Raw genomic sequence first — 21,383 nt, 5'->3', positions numbered from 1 at the left:
ATGTATCTTATATTTTGAGGAGTGGTCTTTGATAAGAGCCTACTGGGGTTTTGCTGTGTTGAAATAAAATAATTCTAAAATAAAGTTATAAAGTTATACCATAGACAAACGAAGATTGTATAAAGAGGCCAGGAAAGGGGAGATCATGTGACTGATGTTGTAAATCACCAGAAGGACTCAGATGATTGGTTACAAGCTTGTCATACCCTCTGTATCTGAAATGTGTAATACCTATATAAATGCCATGAGTTTGTATCAAAGTTACTCCTCTCTGGATCCGCCCCAGAGCATCAGCTCTGTGTTGGAAGGTTCAAGAGACTAGTCTCAGCTGAATAAAGAATTGATTTTAACAGCAACAAATGTTTGAGTCAAGTTGACTTTAGATTGACAGAAGAACTCAGTTTAACATTTGGTGTCAGGATCAAATTAGGGTCTCTGACACTGCAAAGCAGCAACTTTACCATTGGGCCACTGTGCCAACATACCGAATATTTCAAGAAATGACGGTTTCAACATTAGCAATAAAATAAATTTCACCAAGGCTGAAGCTCGGCAAGATCCTCATCTATTTCGATCATTTTAGTTGGACACCACAACACAATTGAGCAGACTAGCTGAACCAATTGGATTTTCGTCCGATGCGGGTCATACAATATGGGAAAAAGGCCATTCTATCCACCACACCCGAACTGACCAATGATCACTTATCCATATCAAGGTGATCTTAGCAATCTTCCAGCGACTGAGCCATTGCCTTCAACTCTTCACTGATTCAAATGCTCATCTGCACTCCCCATGAATGTTGATTGCGACTCTGCCTCCATCACTCTCCAGAGTACATTCCAGGTAATCACTCTGGGTGAGAAAGGAACCCACAGATCCCCTCTAAATCTCTCGTTCACTTCTCTGAATTAATGTCCTCTGGTTTTATTTACCTTTGATATCGGTAAAAAGAAAAGGGGCATGTGGATAGGGAGCATATGGGTCTACCTTATCTATACACCACACAATGTTATATACCTCTATCATATCCCCTCAATCTGGCCTGCTCCAAAGAAACAGACTTAGTCCCTCCTCATAACTGAACCACCTCATTCCAGACAACATTGCTGCTGAATCTCCTCCAATACCCTTTCCATGACCATTACATGTAAGCACTAGTGTAATGACTAGAACGACATGCAATACTTCAGCTGTTGGCTGACCAAACTTTTATTAAAGTTTGAGCAATAACCTCCCTATTCAATGCCTCGACTAATGAAGGCCAGTGTCCTATATGCCACCTTAACCTGTTATCGAACTGCACTGCCACCTTCAAGGATCTTTAGACTTGCACACACAGATCCTCTATACTCCCAAGGACCCGACTATTTATGGTGCATACCCTAGCCTCATTAGTACTCCCAAAATTCATTACTTAATACTTATCTGGATAAAATGTAACCTGCCATTTCTCAGTCCATGTCACCAATAACTCAATATCACTGTGGCCCAAGATTACTTTCCATACCATTAACAAATCCATCAATTTTAGTGTCACCTTGGGCTTTTGTTTTGCACTATTGGGGTATTAAGTTTAATTGAGCGTTTTTATTTATTTATTATGTTGTCCATCGAGTACTGTTTTACAGTCCTGAGGCAAGGGTTGCATCGGAGCTGTAGCTCAGGAGGACCAGTATCCTTTTAGGGAGGTTCGCAAATGCTACACGGGTAAGTTATTTACGTACTTGTCCAAATGTCTTTTAAATGTCGTTATTGTACCTGCCTCAACTACCTCCTCTGGCAGCTCGTTCCATTTACCCATTATCCTTTGAGTGAAAAGTTGCCCCTCTGGTTTCTATGAAATCTTTCCCATCTCACCTTAAACCCGAGTCCTCTGGTTCTTGATTCCCGTACTCTGGGTAAAAGACTGTGCATTCACCCCATCAATTCCCCTCTTTTCGTACAACTCTACGATCCTCCCATGGCATCCTTTGGTCTAAAGAACAAAGTTCTATCTTGCCCAATCTCTCCCTGCAGCTTGGGGACTAGGGTCCTGACAACATGCTTGTAAATCTTCTCTGTTTAAGAAAAAACTGCAGATGCTGGAAAATATTGTTCAGGGTTTTTTGTCACCCTGTTAAAGAAAGGATGTCATTAAGCTGGAAAGAGTGCAGAGAAGATTTCCAGGCAGACAAAAAATGCTGAAGAAATTCAGCGGATATCGAAGGTAGACAAAGAATGCTGGAGAAACTCAGAAAGTTTCTCGCTGAATTCTCCAGCATTTTTTGTCAACCTGTAAATCTTCTCTGCACTCTTTCCAGCTTAATGACATCCTTTCTTTAACAGGGTGACAAACAAACTGAACACAATACCCCAAATGCTGCCCCTTCCAACATATTTTCCAATTGTAACATAATGTCTCAAAGTCTATACTCAATATCGTGAATGATTTGGCCCAATGTATCAAAAGCCTTCATTACCACCCTATCATCCAGTGACATCACCTTCAAGGAACGTGCACCGATACTCCTAGATGCCTCCACTCTAATACACTATCAAGATATAGTCAGCATTGCTTCACATAAAAGCTTAGGATACATCCAACCCGGCCTAGGGGTTTTATTCACTTAAATGTCAGCCAAGCAGCATGGTGGAGTAGCAGTAGAGTTGCTGCCTTTCAGTACTAGAGACCTAGGTTTGATCCTGACTACGGGTGTTTGTCTGTATGTTCTCACTGTAACTTGCGTGGGTTTTCTCCGAGAATCTTCGGTTTCCTCCCACACTCCAAAGACGTACAAGTTTGTAGGAGAATTGGCTTTGTATAAATGTAAATTGTCCCTAGTGTGTATAGGATAGTGTTAAACCTGCCCTTCCTTGGATCATTGTCCCAGTTGCTAACAACATTATAATCTCCTTAACCATTGTCCACTATAATCACTGATTTTGGTATAATCTGCAAACGTACTAACTCTGCAACCTACATTCGTATTTGAGTAGTTAATATAAATAACAAAAACAATAGACTCAACACCAATCCCAGAGGCACACCATTTGTTACAGACCTCTAATCTGAAAAACAACCCTCCACCACCATCCTTCGTTTCCTTCCTTCAAACTAATTTTGTATCCAATTGTCTGGCACACCTTGGATCCCATGTATCTAACCTCCAGACCAGCCCACCATTGTTAAAAGCCTCACTAAAGTTCATGTCGACAACATCTACCACATTACACTCATCTTTACCAGAGTAACTATTCTATCTCACATTGATCTGCGCATTTTAATATCTTTAAAATATTCCTATTGTCCAAAACTACCTCCTATCAACACAACCATTTTTTCACACAATCTGCAAATCTATTTACAACATCACCCGCAGTTACATGAAAATCGTTAATATTTATGAGTACCAGTAAGGCTCCGACCACAAATCTGTCTCCTGGGAACCTTCTTCACTGTATAGTAGATTATGTGCATCATTTCTGTTTTCATGTGTTGGCCGAGTCTATGAGCCTGCGATGCTGCTGTAAGCAAGATTTTCTTAGTATCTGTACCTCACCATATTGCATAGCACAATAACCATATAACAATTACAGCACGGAAACAGGCCATCTCGGCCCTACAAGTCCGTGCCGAACACTTATTTTCCCCTAGTCCCATCTACCTGCACTCAGACCATTCCTTTCCCATCCATATACCTATCCAATTTATTTTTAAATGATAAAATCAAACCTGCCTCCACCACTTCCACTGGAAGATCATTCCACACAGCTACCACTCTGAGTAAAGAAGTTCCCCCTCATGTTACCCCTAAGCTTCTGCCCCTTAATTCTGAAGTCATGTCCTCGTGTTTGAATCTTCCCTACTCTCAATGGGAAAAGCTTATCCACGTCAACTCTGTCTATCCTTCTCATCATTTTAAACACCTCTATCAAGTCCCCCCTTAACCTTCTGCGCTCCAAAGAATAAAGACCTAACTTATTTAACCTTTCTTTGTAACTTAGTTGCTGAAACCCAGCCAACATTCTAGTAAATCTCCTCTGTACTCTCTCTATTTTGTTGACATCCTTCCTATAATTGGGCGACCAAAATTGTACACCATACTCCAGAATTGGACTCACCAATGCCTTGTACAATTTTAACATTACATCCCAATTTCTATACTCAATGCTCTGATTTATAAAGGCTAGCATACCAAAAGCTTTCTTTACCACCCTATCTACATGAGATTCCACCTTCAGGGAACTATGCACAGTTATTCCTAGATCCCTCTGTTCAACTGCATTCCTCAATTTGCTACCATTTACCATGTACGTCCTATTTTGATTTGTCCTACGAAGATGTAGCACCTCACACTTATCAGCATTAAACTCCGCCATCTTTCAGCCCATTCTTCCAAATGGCCTAAATCTCTCTTGGAACTCTACTTTGGAAATCTACTTCATTATCCACAACACCACCTATCTTAGTATCATCTGCATACTTACTAATCTAATTTACCACACCATCATCCAGATCATTGATGTACATGACAAACAACAGTGGACACAACACAGATCCCTGAGGCACCCCACTAGTCACACATCATAAACACTAAATGACAATTCTGCACAAAAAGTGAGTAGTTTACCACTCAATTTCCAGATTTTCATGTGGGGCCATCAAAAAACTTTAGGGTTACCAGGCCAAAAATATATTTTTGTGGCACATTTATAACTCTTTAAAAGCCCACAAACCTCTCCATCTTTTGAAGTTATCTCTTCTGATGAAGATCGATTGAATTGCAAATTCTTCTGATTTTCATACGCAGTTAAGACTTCTAACTCACTAGATATTACTTCAACAAAACTCTCACTGTTAGGATTAAATAACAAACTGGTTCTGTGCACATCTTTGGAACCCTTGAGTTAAACTTCTACCGTTACTTTGTTTTGTCGGGTGGCGAACTTATTCGCAATTACAATATATCCATAAACTTTATTCAATAAGCTAATGATGGACTTCAGAATACAAAATCAATTCAAACCAATGTAATCCTGGAGAGCTTCATCTGAGTACCCAGTTTGACATGTGTTAAAACTGTAATTCTACTACTGTAATAAAATTACCGTATTTCCCGGCAATGAAGACACAATTTTTTACCCAAAAATAAGGCACGAAAATTTACCTGCGACTTGTAGGCCGAAGGTTAGGTTGTTAGCCAAGAAAGATAGACTTGGCTATCCCTCAGTACAGCAACATCAAGAACGATTTTGCTGTACTGAGGGATAGCCAAGTCTATCCCTCATTGCTGGCAGCTGATGGGAAGCGGCTGTAAAAGGACAGCGCCACTGGGGACTTCCTTTCACAGCGTGTGGGGAGTCTGGCCCGGGTCAGCACGGCCTGGGCTGCACAAATTGGCTGGGCTGCCAGGGGTAAAGTTGCGGGGAGGGCAGGAGCGTTCAGAAGGGGGTCAGGAATCATGCCAGCAACTCACTCACCGCTGCCGCAGCTCTCCGGGCACGAAGCCACCGCATTGGGGCCGGGGAGGAAAGTTGCCGGGGTGGCTGCGAGCGGCTGCCGGGAACGGACAGAGGAACCGGCCACCTCAGCGCCTTCTGCTGGCCCGCTCACCTCTGGCAGTGCTCTCCATCTGAATACCTCTCTCCTGCCGCTTCCCGCAAATCCTTAAATTCCGACTGCCGCTGGGAGCAGGACATGGCCTCACTTGCTGAGCTGTGTGACATTGCATGGCATTTACTGTCCGGCCCGTGTCTTTCATTGTAAATTTACATGGGGACATGCTTTGGAGGTGTGTGGTGGTTGTCGATCAAGTGAGAATAACAGAGAGAATAAGAATGCTGCTGCCTTAACAGACACGCGCAAAAGCAGTTGGTATTAGTTTTGAAATTATAGGGATATTTGAAAAAATATCCCTATTTTTGACCTGGCTCGGAGACCGGACAGTTAGGGGACCAGCTCAAGAGCAAAGATCATTATGCGGAGCGGTTCAGCGGGCGATGAATAACAGGACAGCAGGCGATGGAGCTTACTCCTGTGTCAGTGCGAGTAACCTGAATTGGTCCCTTGAACTAGTATTGTCATTCAATAAGATCACAACTGATTCATGCTCTTGTTTTTCCCACCATCTCTCCATCTGCCATCACCGTCCATTCCCCACCCATTCAGAATGGAGGAGATCTGGAAGCCTTGTGCAAATTGAATTGTTACTTTATATATATATATTTATTTTTTTTGAGCGTGAGAAACTATGTCCCGTCAGCCTTTTTTCCAAAATTTAGCAACTCAAAATGGGTGTGCGTCTTCATTGCCGGGAAATACAGTAGATCCATACAATCTGAAAAGCTTGTTACTTCCACTGTGTATTTAACATTGCATTTAGATTGCACGTTTGCACATCACCCTTCAAGTTGCATATGATCCTGACATAGAATCATATTGTCATTTTTCATTGTTGCTGGTCACGGAAGATAGCTCACCACCATCTTCTTAAGGTCAATAAGAGATAATAAAGGATTGCTTTAACAAGCCCATTTTAGTGTAGAAAATGTTTTTCCAACCTCTCAGCATCTCTGGTAAAGTTGCAGCAAACCAATAAAAGTGAACATTTAAATTTGAGAATCTGGTGGTGTGGCGGCGCCTATCGGCAGAGGCTCGACTACAGTCCGTCTGTCTTTTTTTAATTTTCGTCTCGTTAAATGTATGTCTTGCGCCTAGTTTTTATTATTTTTCTTTAACTGTGTATATGTGGGAGGTGGGGGAGACCGTTAATCTCTTCCCCAATTCGGGGACCCGTCTTTTTTTCTGTCATGTCTCCAGTGTCGTTGGGCCTAACATCGTGGAGCCAGCGGCTGACTCCGTCTGGGACCAACCTGAGGGCTCCCGTCGCGGAGCCTGCGGACCTGCCATCGCAGAGCTGGACGTCTTCGGAGCGGGAGGAGCTGTGGTGGCATGCGGCTGCGACCCGACTTCAGAGCTTCGGAGGCTCCGGCCGCAGGCCCGGTGGACGGTAACATCGGGAGCTCCAGGTCCCTGGTGGGAGACCGCTTTTCGGAGCTCCCACAACGGCAACTTCGCCCACTGGTATCGCGAGGTTTCAAGGACTCGGAGCGGGGTCTAACATCGCCCGGCGCAGCTTAAACGGCCACAGGACTTACCATCGTCTGCCGGGAGTTTTAACATCAGGAGCCCCAGTTCGCCTCAACACTGCAGTTGGACTGCTGGACCGCGGGAGAAGAACAAAGGGAAGAGATAAGACTGCCTTCCATCACAGTGAGAAGGTGTTGGAGAGCCATTGTGATGGATGTTTACGTAAACTGTGTTAAGTGCGGGTCTTGGTTTTTTTTGCAAATATAAGACTGAAAAAATGCAATTTCGTTCAAACCACGCTGTTTGAATGACAATAAAAGGCATTCTATTCTATTCTATTTTATTCTGCATTGGTTTACATAGCTTGGACATTGGCAGCAATTCCAAAAACAAATGTGAAACAAAACTCCAGGATATAGGTGAATCTTGGTCACTGTCACTTTCTAGCTAACATGGTTTATCCAGAAAGACTAGACAATAGCTGTTTTAGTTAAAAAATTGCAGCAGTATTCTTGAATTGTTTTCCCTTACTAATAATAAAATTACAGATATTCAATTACTGAGAAAATTGGTGATCTAAACTCATTATGCTATTCAGATACTTACAATTTACGATTTGAAGCAAGGATGTGGGATTAGAAGAAAACTTGTAAAATTGTATTCGTGAAATTGTACTAGTATATCAGAACTCTTCCAAGTGCATTAATTTAATTTACATAATAAAGCAGGAATATTAAACAGTAAAGATTACATTTTACTCTTCATAACTTAAATTAGTCAACCCACCAATGGAATATCATGGGACTTAACCCAGAGACAAAATAAATAAACATTTGGTATACAATTTGCCTTTAATAAGATTTTTCAGTTTTATAATTATGTATTGGACATGGTACCATACACGTATCTAAATTATCTACATGAAGCAAAAATCATACACGCCTATCCTTCATGCATCATTTCCTCTCCCATGCCAATACTTTGCTAGTCCACATTCTATGCAAATATTGTTTAAATTTACAAAAAAATTAAATAAACCCTGGGAGCTTAATATATGCTCAGTCAACGCTTGACTTTGTGTCAAATTGACAAAAGTGTGAAAATATATCAAAGCTACCTAGTCAAACCAACATAGAAAGGTATGCAAACATTGCCAGTAGTTATTGTCTACTCGTACATTCAATTTTTCTATATTTTTAAAGAATAAAAGATCACATTGATAACTTAAAGAAAAAAAAATGTTTAACCCATGTAATGACGATGATATTATGAAGATTCATATCAAATGCATTGCTCATTGGTGATTACTTATTTCTTAAGTTAAAAAATGTACTGCTAGTATTGTCCCAATATAAAATAACTGCATGAAATGGTGAGTGCTGGTGTATCCACTTGATCGAATACCAAGACCAAGTTCAAAAGCCCTATTGCAACTAATTTATATCCAGTAGTTTTCCTCTTTTCTCTATCCCAAATACACACCGGCATGTAAACACCGTTCTACAATTTAGTAAGCATTAGTCCAAAAGAACAATGAACTGTCGCAGTTTGCACTGTCCGAAATTACCAAACCACCTCTCAAGTCATAATATCTTCAAAAGAAAATTTGTTTTGCATCTGCTGGTGCTTGTTCCATCGGACAATATGGGCATTTTAACCTAGGAAGTGAACACATTGAATCTTCATTAGTTGGGGGAAAACGTCAAAATAATTCGCAATAAGGCAAGAAGCATAAATTTGATCATCTTACAACTTCATCTGGAGAGTACCCGTTCAATTTCATACTAAACAATGCCAAATTTACAGAATTATGCATCATGGCCTATAATTTACATTGGCATCCAATATATGTAAAAACATAGAAAATAGGTGCAGGAGTAGGCCATTCGGCCCTTCGAGCCTGCACCTCCATTCAATATGATCATGGCTGATCATCCAACTCAGTATCCCGTACCTGCCTTCTCTCCATACCCCCTGATCCCCTTAGCCATAAGGGCCACATCTAACTCCCTCTTAAATATAGCCAATGAACTGGCCTCAACTACCTTCTGTGGCAGAGAATTCCAGAGATTCACCACTCTGTGTGAAAAATGTTTTTCTCATCTCGGTCCTAAAAGATTTCCCCTCTATCCTCAAACTGTGACCCCCTGTTCTGGGCTTCCCCAATATCGGGAACAATCTTCCTGCATCTAGCCTGTCCAACCCCTTAAGAATTTTGTACGTTTCTATAAGATCCCCCCTCAATCTCCTAAATTCTAGCGAGTACAAGCCGAGTCTATCCAGTCTTTCTTCATATGAAAGTCTTGACATCCCAGGAATCAGTCTGGTGAACTTTCTCTGTACTCCCTCTATGGCAAGAATGTCTTTCCTCAGATTACGAGATTGTACGCAATACTCCAGGTGTGGTCTCACCAAGACCCTGTACAACTGCATTAGAACCTCCCTGCTCCTATACTCAAATCCTTTTGCTATGAAAGTGGGGTGTTCTTTTTTTAAAACTTACACAGAGGGTGGCAAGTGCTTGGAACATGCAGCTGGGAGTGGTGGGGGAGGAAGACAGGATAGTGGTATTTAAGACTTTTGGATCGGCCTAGGGATATGCAGGGAATGGATTATATTCAGACAGGTAAGATTTGGTCTTGGCATCATGTTTGGCACAGACATTATGGGTTGAAGGGCCTGTTCCTGTGCTGTACTGTTCTATGAAATCAATGAGCAATTCCCACAGCAATTGATCCACAGCACTATACATAATTCTGATCTTACTGCCAAATTTGATCAAACAATGCAAATTAGATGTGTAGGAAAGAACTGCAGATGCTGGTTTAAATCGAAGATAGACACAAAATGCTGCAGTAACTCAGCGGAACAGGCAGCATCTCTGGAGAAGGAATGGGTGACATTTCGGGTCGAGACCCTTCTTTAGTCAGACAATCGAAGTTGCGGTGCAACTTTAAACTAACCTAAAGGGACTGAAATATTTCATTCTTTCCTGAAGAAATGCATGAAATATATCCATGACAGGATCCCTTTAACAATCTCTATGATTGTTCAATTACTTTAAAGATTAAATGAGATAGTTAACGTTATGGGATTCCTGCCAGCACTCACTTGCTTCCGTTGATCATTTTGTTTAGCGCATCTCGGGAGATTATGTGGCCACAGACAAGTTTCATTGGTGGATTGGATTCCGTAGTCTGTTGTCGAAGAATTGGGCAGGCAAATATTGAGTGATACCAACATTTTTTACCAAGGTCTACTTCAATCTACAAAGTAATAACAAAACAAACATTAAGTAATGTGACACGTTGCATAACAAAATAATATCTGAATAATTCACAGAGTAATGTGGCTGATTCCTAACAGCTCTCCAAAGAGGACCAAAAGCATTGAAGGGAAAAGTGGAAATGGACAAAAAGTACAATGACATTTGTATCCCAAGGACAAATAAATATAAGAAACATTAAGTCAAGCAAGAGAAAACAAATTGAGAGATGAGATGGGTGGGAAGGGCACGAGGAGTGAGCTTTGAGAAGTGTGAGAAGGCATGATCAAAGAGAATTTTATTAAAAATATCAATGCAGAATAAAGACATGCTGAGTTATCAGCATACCATCCTTGCTTTTGACGGCCAACTCAAGCATTTGCTTCTAATTCAAAGACGTACGATTAATCGATCTATTAAAGACCAGTCTTAAAAATGGGTTGAATGTAAACTAAAATCAACCATGGAAACATCACCCATAATTTGTCCCAGATCAAGCATATCGAAGATACGGGCAAGTAAGCACACCACACCTCTCCTTCCTCAAAAGACTGAGGAAGTTTGGCATGTCTTATCAACTCGTACAACTTTACGCCATGGAAAGCATCCTACTTGGACATATCACAACTTGGTTTGGCAACAGCTCTGTCCAAGACTGCAAGAAATTGCAGAGTTGAAGATGTAGCCCAGTCCATCACACAAACAGCCGCCACCCCCCCCACCCCAAATCGACTCCATCATACTGCTTTGCAAGAGCAGCCAACATAATCAAGGTTTATTTACATCCTAGTTATTTCCTCTTAACATCACCATGTTATAGAAAAGATATTGTCAAGTTTGAAAGGATTCAGAGAAGATTTGCAAGGATGTTGCCAGGACTAGAAGGTCTGAGTTATAGGAAGAGGTTGAGTAGGCTGGGTTTCTATTCCTTGGAGCGCAGGAGAATGAGGGGTGATCTTATTGAGGTGTAAAAAAATCACGAGGAATAGATTACGTAGATGCACAATATCACTTGCCCAGAGTAGGGGAATCAAGGTCCAGAGGACATAGGTTCAAGGTGAACGGGAAAAGATTTAATAGGAATCTGAGGACTAACTTTTTCACACAAAGGGTGGTGGGTGAATATATGGACCAAGCTGCCAGAGGTAGTTGAGGCTGGGATTATCCCAAAGTTTAAGAAACAGTTAGACAGGTACATGGATAGGGCAAGTTTGGAGGGATATGGACCAAGCTCAGGCAGGTGGGACAGGTGTAGCTCGGACATGTTGGCCGGTGTGGGCAAGTTGGGACGAAGTTCCTGTTTCCACACTGTATCAGTCTATGACTCTTCTTTCCTCTCCTGTTGGCCAGAAGATATAAAAGCTTGAAAGCAAGTACCACCAGTTTCAGGAACAGCTTCTTCCATTCTGCAAGAAGACTACTGAAAGAAACTCTCATAACGCAAGCCCCCATCTCCCAACCATAACCTCATAACTGCCCTCGCACATTTTGTGATCTGCACTTTCCTGTAGTCATGACTGACAATGGGTGATGCATCCTGGTCAGATGCAAGCCTGGGCGATGTCATATGGAGGACAGGCTGTTGCCCATGCAGCACGTCCCCCCTCTCCACGTCACTGATCGATCCAAAGGAACAGCAGGGTTGTTACAGTTTGGCACCAGTGCCGTCGCAGGAGCTGCCAGAGCGAGGTTGTAGACAACAATGAACTGCCTTAGGGGCTCCAACTCTGGATTTTCTTGAGGTTTACTCCTGGAGCCTTTTGCATGACTGGATATGGCCACAAGGCAGTGGCAGTTTTAAATCAGTATTTTCTCTCTCCTAGATGGACTGCCTTCCCAGGCTGCCCGGGACTCGTGGGGGCGGGAGCGTCTACCTTCCCGTGCAGGTCTATAGCACCTGCCCAGGTAGCAGTATAACTCTTACACAATATTATGCCCTCTGGTATTTTTCTTTTTTCATCTACCTGGTGTACTTGTGTATGACTTGATTGTACTTGCATAGTACTATTTGACTATATAGCATTGAACAATTTTTCACTGTATCTCAGTATACATGACAATAATAAACCAATAATATGTACTTACTGGCAATTCATCTTTCTGGTTCCATACTCCAGTGCACTGTCTCTGCTCAATGACTGCCTTGATGTTTATGAGGGCTGGTAATGCAATGCACCCTGCTGAAAAACTGAATAAAAACAATTCTTAAAAGATAAGGATGCAATTTAACACATACATTTCAAATAAACAGTTCACTAGCTCTCAAATAGCACATCATTCATAAGCCCAATATGAATTCAGAAGTAACTTTTTTACCATAAGTGGTTAAATTATGGTAAAGACTTTCAGTGAAGGATTGGCGAGGAAAATTTTGATTTTATGTATTCATTAATTGAATGTGAATATTGCTGCAAGTCTTGCATTTCCTTATTGTGTCTTGCTAGGTTATTGCAGAGGCCACCAAGTCAACGACAGGGGTGGGTCTGGAGTCTCACGTCAGCTGCACTGGATATATTCTATGTAGGACACTTGTAAATCACTGGAATTTTAGATACATTCAAAGGAAAACTAGAAAAACATAACCTTTATTCCTTTTTCATAATCAGGAACTGCAGATGCTGGTTTAAACCGAGGATAGACACAAAAAGCTGGAGTAACTCAGCGGGACAGGCAGCTTCTCTGGAGAGAAGGAATGGGTGACGTTTCAGGTCGAGACCCTTCTTCAGACTGGTTAGGGATAAGGGAAATGAGAGATACATAGACGGTGATGTGGAGAGATAAAGAACAATGAATGACAGATATGCAAAAAAGTGACGATGAAGGAATCAGGCCTAAAAATACCTCTGTTGCTCCAGAAATTTGTTGCCTGTCACTTATATTGTCCATCCTCCCCCCTCTCTGATTTCAATCTTTGGCCTACTGCACTGATCTAATGTTCCTTTCAGGCTTGAATCTAATTTTCAGGATATCAATTTTCTATCTCTTTTTTCTGTAACCAGATTTCATTAACCTCCTCCTAGTAACACAACGTCCACTACAAGTATAGTAGACTAAACATTTCTTCACTTCTTACCTTCTTTTCTACTTGAAACTTGCTTTGGCATGAAATATAGGATTGGCGAGCTCACAGAGAAGGGATAACAGGGTTCTCACGTAACTTTTTTTTCCACTGTCTCCGCCTCTTCCTGTCTTCTTCCCCACCACCGTCACATCAGTCTGAAGAAGGGTCTTGACCCGAAACGTCGCCTATTTCCTTCGCTCCATAGACGCTACCTCACCCGCTGAGTTTCTCCAGCATTTTTCTACCCATTCACACAAGTTCTGTTATCCCACTTTCATCACCCACTCCCTAGACATTAGGGGCAATTTTACAGAGGCAAGTTAACCTACAAAACCAATGCGTCTTTGGGATGTGGGAGGAAACCCACACGCATGCAGGGATAATGTGCAAATTCAACACAGACAGTGCCCGAGGACAGGATCGAACACCGATCTCTGGCGTGTGAGGCAGCAAGTCCACCAGCTGTGCCACTATATTTTGTTTTCCAACACACAAAAAATTATATGTTGATAACGAAATGAAAATATCCTTTGTCCCCCTTTACAGCCACTGTATGGTTTAATTCAGTTCAAGACTATGGGGCAGGACATTGGCCATAAAGTTGCTGCCTAAAAGTGCCAGAGACGGGGAATTTATCCTGAATATGGGTGCTGTCTAAATGGAGTTTGTTCCTTTTCCCCTTGATCGCATGGGTTTTCTCCGAGTGCTTTTGTTTCCTTCCACATTCCAAAGGTGTGCAGGAACCTTTTTCAGATCCAACCCAAAACGTAATATTTTCCTTTTGTCCAGAGATTCTGTCTGACCTGTTGAGTTACTCCAGCTTGTTTACAGAGTACTATGTTTACATATTCTGTTATGCTGCTGCAAGTAAGGATTTCATTGTTCTAACTGGGACGTGAGAGAATAAAACATTCTTGACTTACGTCGCTAATGTGTGGGATAGAACTAGTGTACGGGTGATTGGTGGTCGGCGTGGACTCGGTGGGCCAAAGGGCCCGTTTCCATGCTGTATCTTTAAATTAAACTAAAAACACTAAAACTAGAGGAAGTCTAAAGAAGGGTCTCTACCCGAAACATCACACCCAATTTCTTCTATCCGGAGATGCTGGCTGCTCCATGGAGTTCCCCCGCACAATTAAAGCATGGAATAGTCTTCACCCTACTATAGTTACCTTACCAATTTAAGGTAGCACTTTTTTTCCCCCAATAACCCTTTTTTGCTTAAATCCAAGTCAAGAGTCAAGAGAGTTTTATTGTTATGTGTCCCAGATAGGACAATGAAATTCTTGCTTGGTCCACTCCAGTTTAAATTCCATTCGGAATATTTTTGGAGGACCAGGAAACCAAGAAACAAGAGTTATTCCAGGGTGTTACTCCAGCTCCAGGGAGTGATTCTGCGTTGGTTTTCAGCGGTCGAGGCAATAGCGGCCAGGTCTCCCACAATGCAAAGGGAGGGAGAAAGTGCCCGGCGCCGACCAGTTGCCGCGGCAGTGCGCAAGTGCAAGGTGGCCGATGATGTGCTGGCCTTTGTTGTGCGCATGTGCAGGGGGAGGATTTGCAGGCCGTGGCAGTGCGCATGTGCAAGGCAGCGAGCCGCGCCGGCGGATGAGGAGTGGGCGGAGAGCGGAGTACCAGCGGCCCGGACACGGATGGTGGGCGGAGACGGAGAGTGACAGAAAGAGAGATAGAGAGGGGGCCCCACTCAGAGTTGAACGAGATGAAGAAAGACTGGATAGACTCGGCTTGTACTCACTAGAATTTAGAAGATTGAGGGGGAATCTTATAGAAACTTACAAAATTCTTAAGGGGTTGGACAGGCTAGATGCAGGAAGATTGTTCCCGATGTTGTGGAAGTCCAGGACAAGAGGTCACAGTTTAAGGATAAAGGGAAAATCCTTTAGGACCGAGGTGAGAAAAACATTTTTCAAACAGAGAGTGGTAAATCTCTGGAATTCTCTACCACAGAAGGTAGTTGAGTGAGGCCAGTTCATTGGTTATATTTAAGAAGGAGTTAGATGTGGCCCTTGTGGCTAAAGGGATCAGCGGGTATGGTGAGAAGGCAGGTACAGTATATTGAGTTGGATGATCAGCCATGATCATATTGAATGGCGGTGCAGGCTCGAAGGGCTGAATGGCCTACTCCTGCACCTATTTTCTATGTTTCTATGTACGATAGGCGTCCTGGGTGCTTGCCAAGCCGGGCAAAATGGCAGGGCTTTTAGGTTGCCCGGCGGGACTTTAGGTGGCCATTGGCACCCGGGCAACTGTTAATTTTGATCCCTGGATAAACAAGTTTTTTTTCAGAATGACAATCCATAACTAGTAGGTTGCCACAGGAATTAATGATTTAAAATCCATATTGGATGAAGAGACAGTGTACTGTACCCAAATATGCTCATTTATAGTTTAGTTCAGAGATAGTGCGGAAACAGGCCTTCGGCCCACCGGGTCCGCACCGACCAGCGATCCCCGGACACTTATGCTATCCTACACACACTAAGGTCAATTTACATTTATACCAAGCCAATTAACGTACAAACCTGTACATCTTTGGAGTGTGTCAAAACTCATTGGCCAGTGGTTCATTCTACAGCAAGACAATGATCCCAAACATACTGCTTAAGCAACAAAGGATTTTTTTCAAAGCTAAAAAAGGGTCAATTCTTGAGTGGCCAAATCAATCACCCAATCTGAACCCAATTGAGCATGCCTTTTATATGCTGAAGAGAAAACTGAAGAGGACTAGCCCCCAAAACAAGCTAACGCTAAAGATGGCTGCAATACAGGCCTGGTAGAGCTCCACCAGAGAAGACACCCAGCAACTGGTGATGTCCATGAATCGCAGACTTCAAGCAGTCATTGCATGCAAAGGATAAGCAACAAAATACTAAACATGCATACTTTCATTTTCATGACATTGCTGGGTCCCAAACATTATGGTGCCCTGAAATGGGAGGACTATGAATAAACACTGCTATAATTTCTACATGGTGAAACCAAAATGTATAAAAATGGCTGGTATTAAAATCTGACAATGTGCACTTTAACCACATGAGATTTTTTTCTATTACAAATCTCAAATTGTAGAGTACAGAGGCAAATAAGTAAATGACGGGTCTTTGTCCCAAACATTATGGAGGGCACTGCATTACTAATTGATAATTTCACAAAGGGGCAGAAAAATTAGATTACACATATTGGATGCTTGAAAGAAAGGAAATGATTCAACAATTACACTTGTTCAGATGAAAGTAAAATTTTTAAAAAGGCCAAATGCGACTTATCTTAATTGCTTGATTTAGTGTAATCAGACACACCAAAAGTCCGTCTGAAGAAGGGTTTCGGCCCGAAACGTCGCCTATTTCCTTCGCTCCATAGATGCTGCTGCACCCGCTGAGTTTCTCCAGCATTTTTGTGTACACCAAAAGTATTGATGGTGTTTGAAATGGTAACCGAAGATGTTAAATAGCTTCCATTATTCTTAAAGAATCAACTGATAATATTTATTCGTACCTGACACTCAGTGGTGATTCTACTGAGAGACCAAGGAGAGAACAGGCATCTCTGGTGAAGATGTCACAAATGTCAGCCCACTGGTTAGAATCTAAGAGGTGCACATAGGGCGAGTTTGCTATTCCCTGTCTCAAGTACACGAGACTTCCCATTAGCACCTGAATATCTGTAAACACAAAACAAAAATCAGAGGACATTTAACTCAAAGGGGCATGGAACAAAATCAAGATAACTTTTCTCAAACTTAAAATGTACCAGCCTTGATTCTAATAAAATTTGATTATGCAATGTGATTCCAATACAGAATTGCGACAAAATTTACCTAATTTCTTCTCCCTACATCAATTATTTTTAATGAGAGGTACACTATGGGCTTGAGTATGCATTGGCAATTACTATTTCCTTAATTTTTGATGTTACCATAAAAGTTATGTTGTCAGTTTTTCCTTTTGATTCAGGTGCTTTAATGAAAAAGGTGCATTAACCTGCTCAGGAACATTTCCAGTTCAATTCTCAATTCGTGCCAAACTCTATAATTGCCTTTATGTTTTAAGGCAAAATAATCTAGATTTCATACCGCTTAGAAAGACTGCTGCATGCAAAACAAAATTAGAAAATGGGGGAATCATTCAATAAGTAAGGCAACAAGTGAGAGGAGAGGGTGGATAAAAGTTTTTAGGATAAAGACATTTAAAAAAATGGAAACATGTGAAAGCAAGTGTTTTAAGTGGAATTGCAACAGAGGGTGGAGATTAAAGAAAAGGTCAAAGTAGCAACTGCTTTAAAAACAACAATTAGAGACAGAAGGGATAGGAAAAAACATACAAATAGAAAGATAGAGTAACAATGGTGAAGAGAGGGAAAAGCATGGGATGGTTATCTGAAATTGTTAAACACTAAGTCCAGTGAAATGAGCTCCAGCAGAAATGAAGTTCTGTTCCCCAAACCTATGCTGGGTAAGTAGAGCCAGGTAGTTGGGAATGAATGACCACTGCAAGTTCAGGATCACCCTTGCGGATCAAACATGAAGTGTTCAGCAAAGTAGTCACTCAATTTGGTTTTCCCAATGTAGATTAGGCAGTGACTTTTCTTGCACCACACTCTCAGGCAGTGTAATCCCAGACACGTTTCACTCTCTGGTTGAAAGTGGACCCCATTAGGTCAGCTCTAAATCTCTTATCCTTAATCTCAGCTCCAGCGAAAAAGGCCGCCACACCATTCTCTCCTCATAATTGAAATCTTGGTGAATCTCCTCTACAGCCTCTTCAGTGATATTACATCTTTCCTGCAGTGTGGTGCCCAGAAATGTACTTCTTAGTTTAGAGATACAGCGCAGAAACAGGCCCTTCGGCCCCGAGTCAGCACTGACCCCCTCACATTAACACTATCCTGGTCACACACTAGGGACAATTTACACGTAATACGAAGCCAATTAACCTACAAACCTGTACGTCTTTGGAATGTGGGAGGAAACCGAAGATCTCTGAGAAAACACACACTGTCACTGGAAGAACATTCAAAATACATACAGACAGCACCCGTACGTAGGATTGAATCCGAGTCTCTGGTGCTACAAGCACTGTAAGGCAGCAACTCTACCACTGCGCCACCTCCTGTTGAGGTATGACCAATGTTTTATAAAGATGGAGCATAACTTCTCTGTTGTTGTATTCAATGTCCCGACGAATGAAGGCCAGCATCACATATGACTTCTAAATTATGTTATCTACGTGCAATGCCATCCTCAACAATATTTGGACTTGTACATCAAGGTCCCTCCTTAGAGGGATCATACCATGTATGGTTTAAGTCCTAGCATCTTTAGTACTTCCAAAATGCATCATCTCTCATTAAATGGATTATACGGCATTTGCCATTTCTCAACACATTTCACCAAACAGTGATATCATTCTGTAGCCTAAAACTGCTCTCTACACAATCCACAACATCACCATTCTTCATATCATCTGCAAAATTGCTGATCAGGCCCCCTTTACTGACATCCAAGTCATTTATATATACTGCCAACAATAAGTGTCCCAGAACTGATCCCTATGGACCATCACTTGTCAGCAAGTGGAGGTAGCTGATGGAGGAGGTGGGAAAAGGAGAAGGCAAGGACAGTTGCTGATCTGCTCCAACCGCCTGGCTTATTCTGCCTTTATAACCCCCCTTTATCACCAACCAACCTCTGGCATCCAACTCTACCTGGCTCTACCTGGCTCTACATGCCCATTATTCTTCACCCCTCCTAACACCAACTAGCTCCCAGATCAACCCTCCAGCATCCTCGTTCTATTGGCCACCTTCACTCTCCATTCTCAATCCTGATATCAATATTGACAAATGTTTCTTAATATCTTCATGTAATATTTTGGTTTCATTTGCATCTTTGATACAATACCGGCAATCAATGTCTTCTATGTCAAGCTTGAGAGGCTACCTCTGATTGAGTGTCAGGCATCCGTGCCAATGTATTCTTAAATAGCTCAAATGCAAAATATTTTCTGCTTATAATGCCATAAAGTTTTTTGACATTGAATACAACACAAAATATTTTAAATAAGTGCAAGATAGTGTTGCCAAATCATGTTATTCTGGGTTACTCATGTTCGGGGGCAAAAAGAAAATTTAAGAAAAACCAGTATTCTCAATGTCACACAGTAAAATATGGCTTCCCATTGCATATTATTCTCAATCCAAATTACTACTTACCTTTCTGATGATTTAAAGCAAATGGTTGGAAATTCTTAGCATATTGAAGTGCTTCCCTCTGATTTTCTGTACCTCCCATTAACAGGCTTATAAAAAATAATCTGTGCAGCTTGAACTCGAGAGAACTGTTCTGTGCCATTAACATCTCACGGTTTGAAACTGCCCATCTTTTAAACAAAATAAATTAATCATCATGTCAATTAGAAATATTAATGGAACTTTAGTGCATGCCGACAATACATTACTATTGCAAAAAAGCAAGTTGCTAATAGTTCAATAGAATCAGGAAAATTCCCATTCTAATTGTAAAAACAAAACCCACACCACTTAGATAAACTGAAACAGCTTTCCACAATGAACTATTTGAAAAGGATTTTAAATACCATCCAATTTCATTATGATTGTACTCCCGTTTTAAAGAATACATTCAGCATTTACAAATGAGACTTCCAGAGTTCCGATGTATTACATTTATCAAAGAAACATGACAATTTGGAATCATCACACTGGTCACAAAAGTCACATTCTACTAATGCAGACCTCTTCAAAACAGAAGGCAGCTATTCTGAAGATTGGCTTTTGTGACTTACAATTGTTGAGTTCCTTAGAAAAAACCGTGCAGACTTTCCCAGTCTCCACATAACATTTGATGATTATAAAATAAAATGGTACTTACTCTAGTGCAGGCCTTAGATCCCTCACTCTGAGGGCTTCCAGGATTCGATTTAATTCTACAAAAGGCTCCTTCTGGTTTCCTTCTATGCACAAGCCTGCTTCCTAAAGGGAAAAAGTACCATGCTATTTAGGAACTGGAATTTAACAAATAAATCTGAACAAAATAATTATATTAATAATATTGAAAGGAAGGAATTAAAGTGATCAATATCTTGTAGGTTTAGGTTTATTGCCACAAGTACCGAGGTACAGTGAAAGCCTTTGTTTTCTATACTATCCAATCAAAATAAAAAATGCTATAAATACAGCCCAGTCAAACTCAAGTGCAATAGATAGAACAAAGGGAAAACTACAGAGTGTAGAATAGTACTCAGCATTGTGGCGCAACAGTTTCATAGACAAATCCAATGTTCACAATGGGGTAGAGGTAAATCGGACAGCACCCTACTTATGGAAGAACCGTCAGAGGCCTGATTACAGAAGGGGAAGAGCTGTTCCCAAGTCTGGTGGTGCGCACTTTCAAGCTTCTGTACCTTTTGTCCGATGGGAGTAGCAGGAACGACGAGTCGTTGATTATGCTGGCTGTTTTTTCGAGGCAGCATGGTGTAGATGAAGTTAATGGTGGGGAGCCTGAGCTGTGTGATGGACTGGGCTACATTTCCAACTCTGCAATTTCTTGCAGTCTGATGCCGTTCCCAAATCATGCTGTGATGCAGCCTGACAATACGCTTTTTGTTGTGCATCGGTAGAAGTTTGAAAGTGTCATTGGAGATATGCCAAATTTCCAAAAGAAGGAGAGGCGTGGTGTGCCTTCATGGCTGTCGCTTCAATGCGGCTGGTAGACAACAGTTCATTGGTAATGTTAACACCAAGGAACTTGAAGCTCTCAACCAATTCTTTTTTGGCACCGCTCTTACTGAAGTCCATAACTAGCACCTTCATATTACTGACATTGAGGGAGAGGTTGTTGTCCTGACACCATGTTACTAAGTTCTCTTTCTCCTTCCTGTACGCCGTCTCATCATTTTTCATGATTCAGTCCACCACAGTTATGTCATCTACAAACCTGTACATAGAGTTAC

The 21,383-nt window shown here is 41.6% G+C and overlaps 1 protein-coding gene across 1 annotated transcript in view; it reads right to left on the bottom strand.

Moving 5' to 3' along the window:
• Positions 1-7,904: 7,904 nt before the first annotated feature.
• rmnd5a (required for meiotic nuclear division 5 homolog A) overlaps positions 7,905-21,383 on the bottom strand; it is a 46,485-nt gene continuing 33,006 nt past the window's right edge. Inside the window, exons 5-10 of the mRNA XM_033035084.1 lie at positions 20,303-20,403; positions 19,627-19,793; positions 16,912-17,077; positions 12,423-12,525; positions 10,184-10,338; positions 7,905-8,730 (exon numbers count right to left, since the gene is read on the bottom strand). Of these exons, the coding sequence (XP_032890975.1) occupies positions 8,667-8,730; positions 10,184-10,338; positions 12,423-12,525; positions 16,912-17,077; positions 19,627-19,793; positions 20,303-20,403 (756 nt within the window). The 3' untranslated portion in view covers positions 7,905-8,666. The remainder of the gene's footprint in view (positions 8,731-10,183; positions 10,339-12,422; positions 12,526-16,911; positions 17,078-19,626; positions 19,794-20,302; positions 20,404-21,383) is intronic.

The sequence above is a fragment of the Amblyraja radiata genome, chromosome 1 (genome assembly GCF_010909765.2).
Source record: "Amblyraja radiata isolate CabotCenter1 chromosome 1, sAmbRad1.1.pri, whole genome shotgun sequence".
NCBI lineage: Eukaryota > Metazoa > Chordata > Chondrichthyes > Rajiformes > Rajidae > Amblyraja > Amblyraja radiata.
Note: the sequence above shows the minus strand (reverse complement) of the source record. Positions and strands in the feature narration are given on the sequence as shown.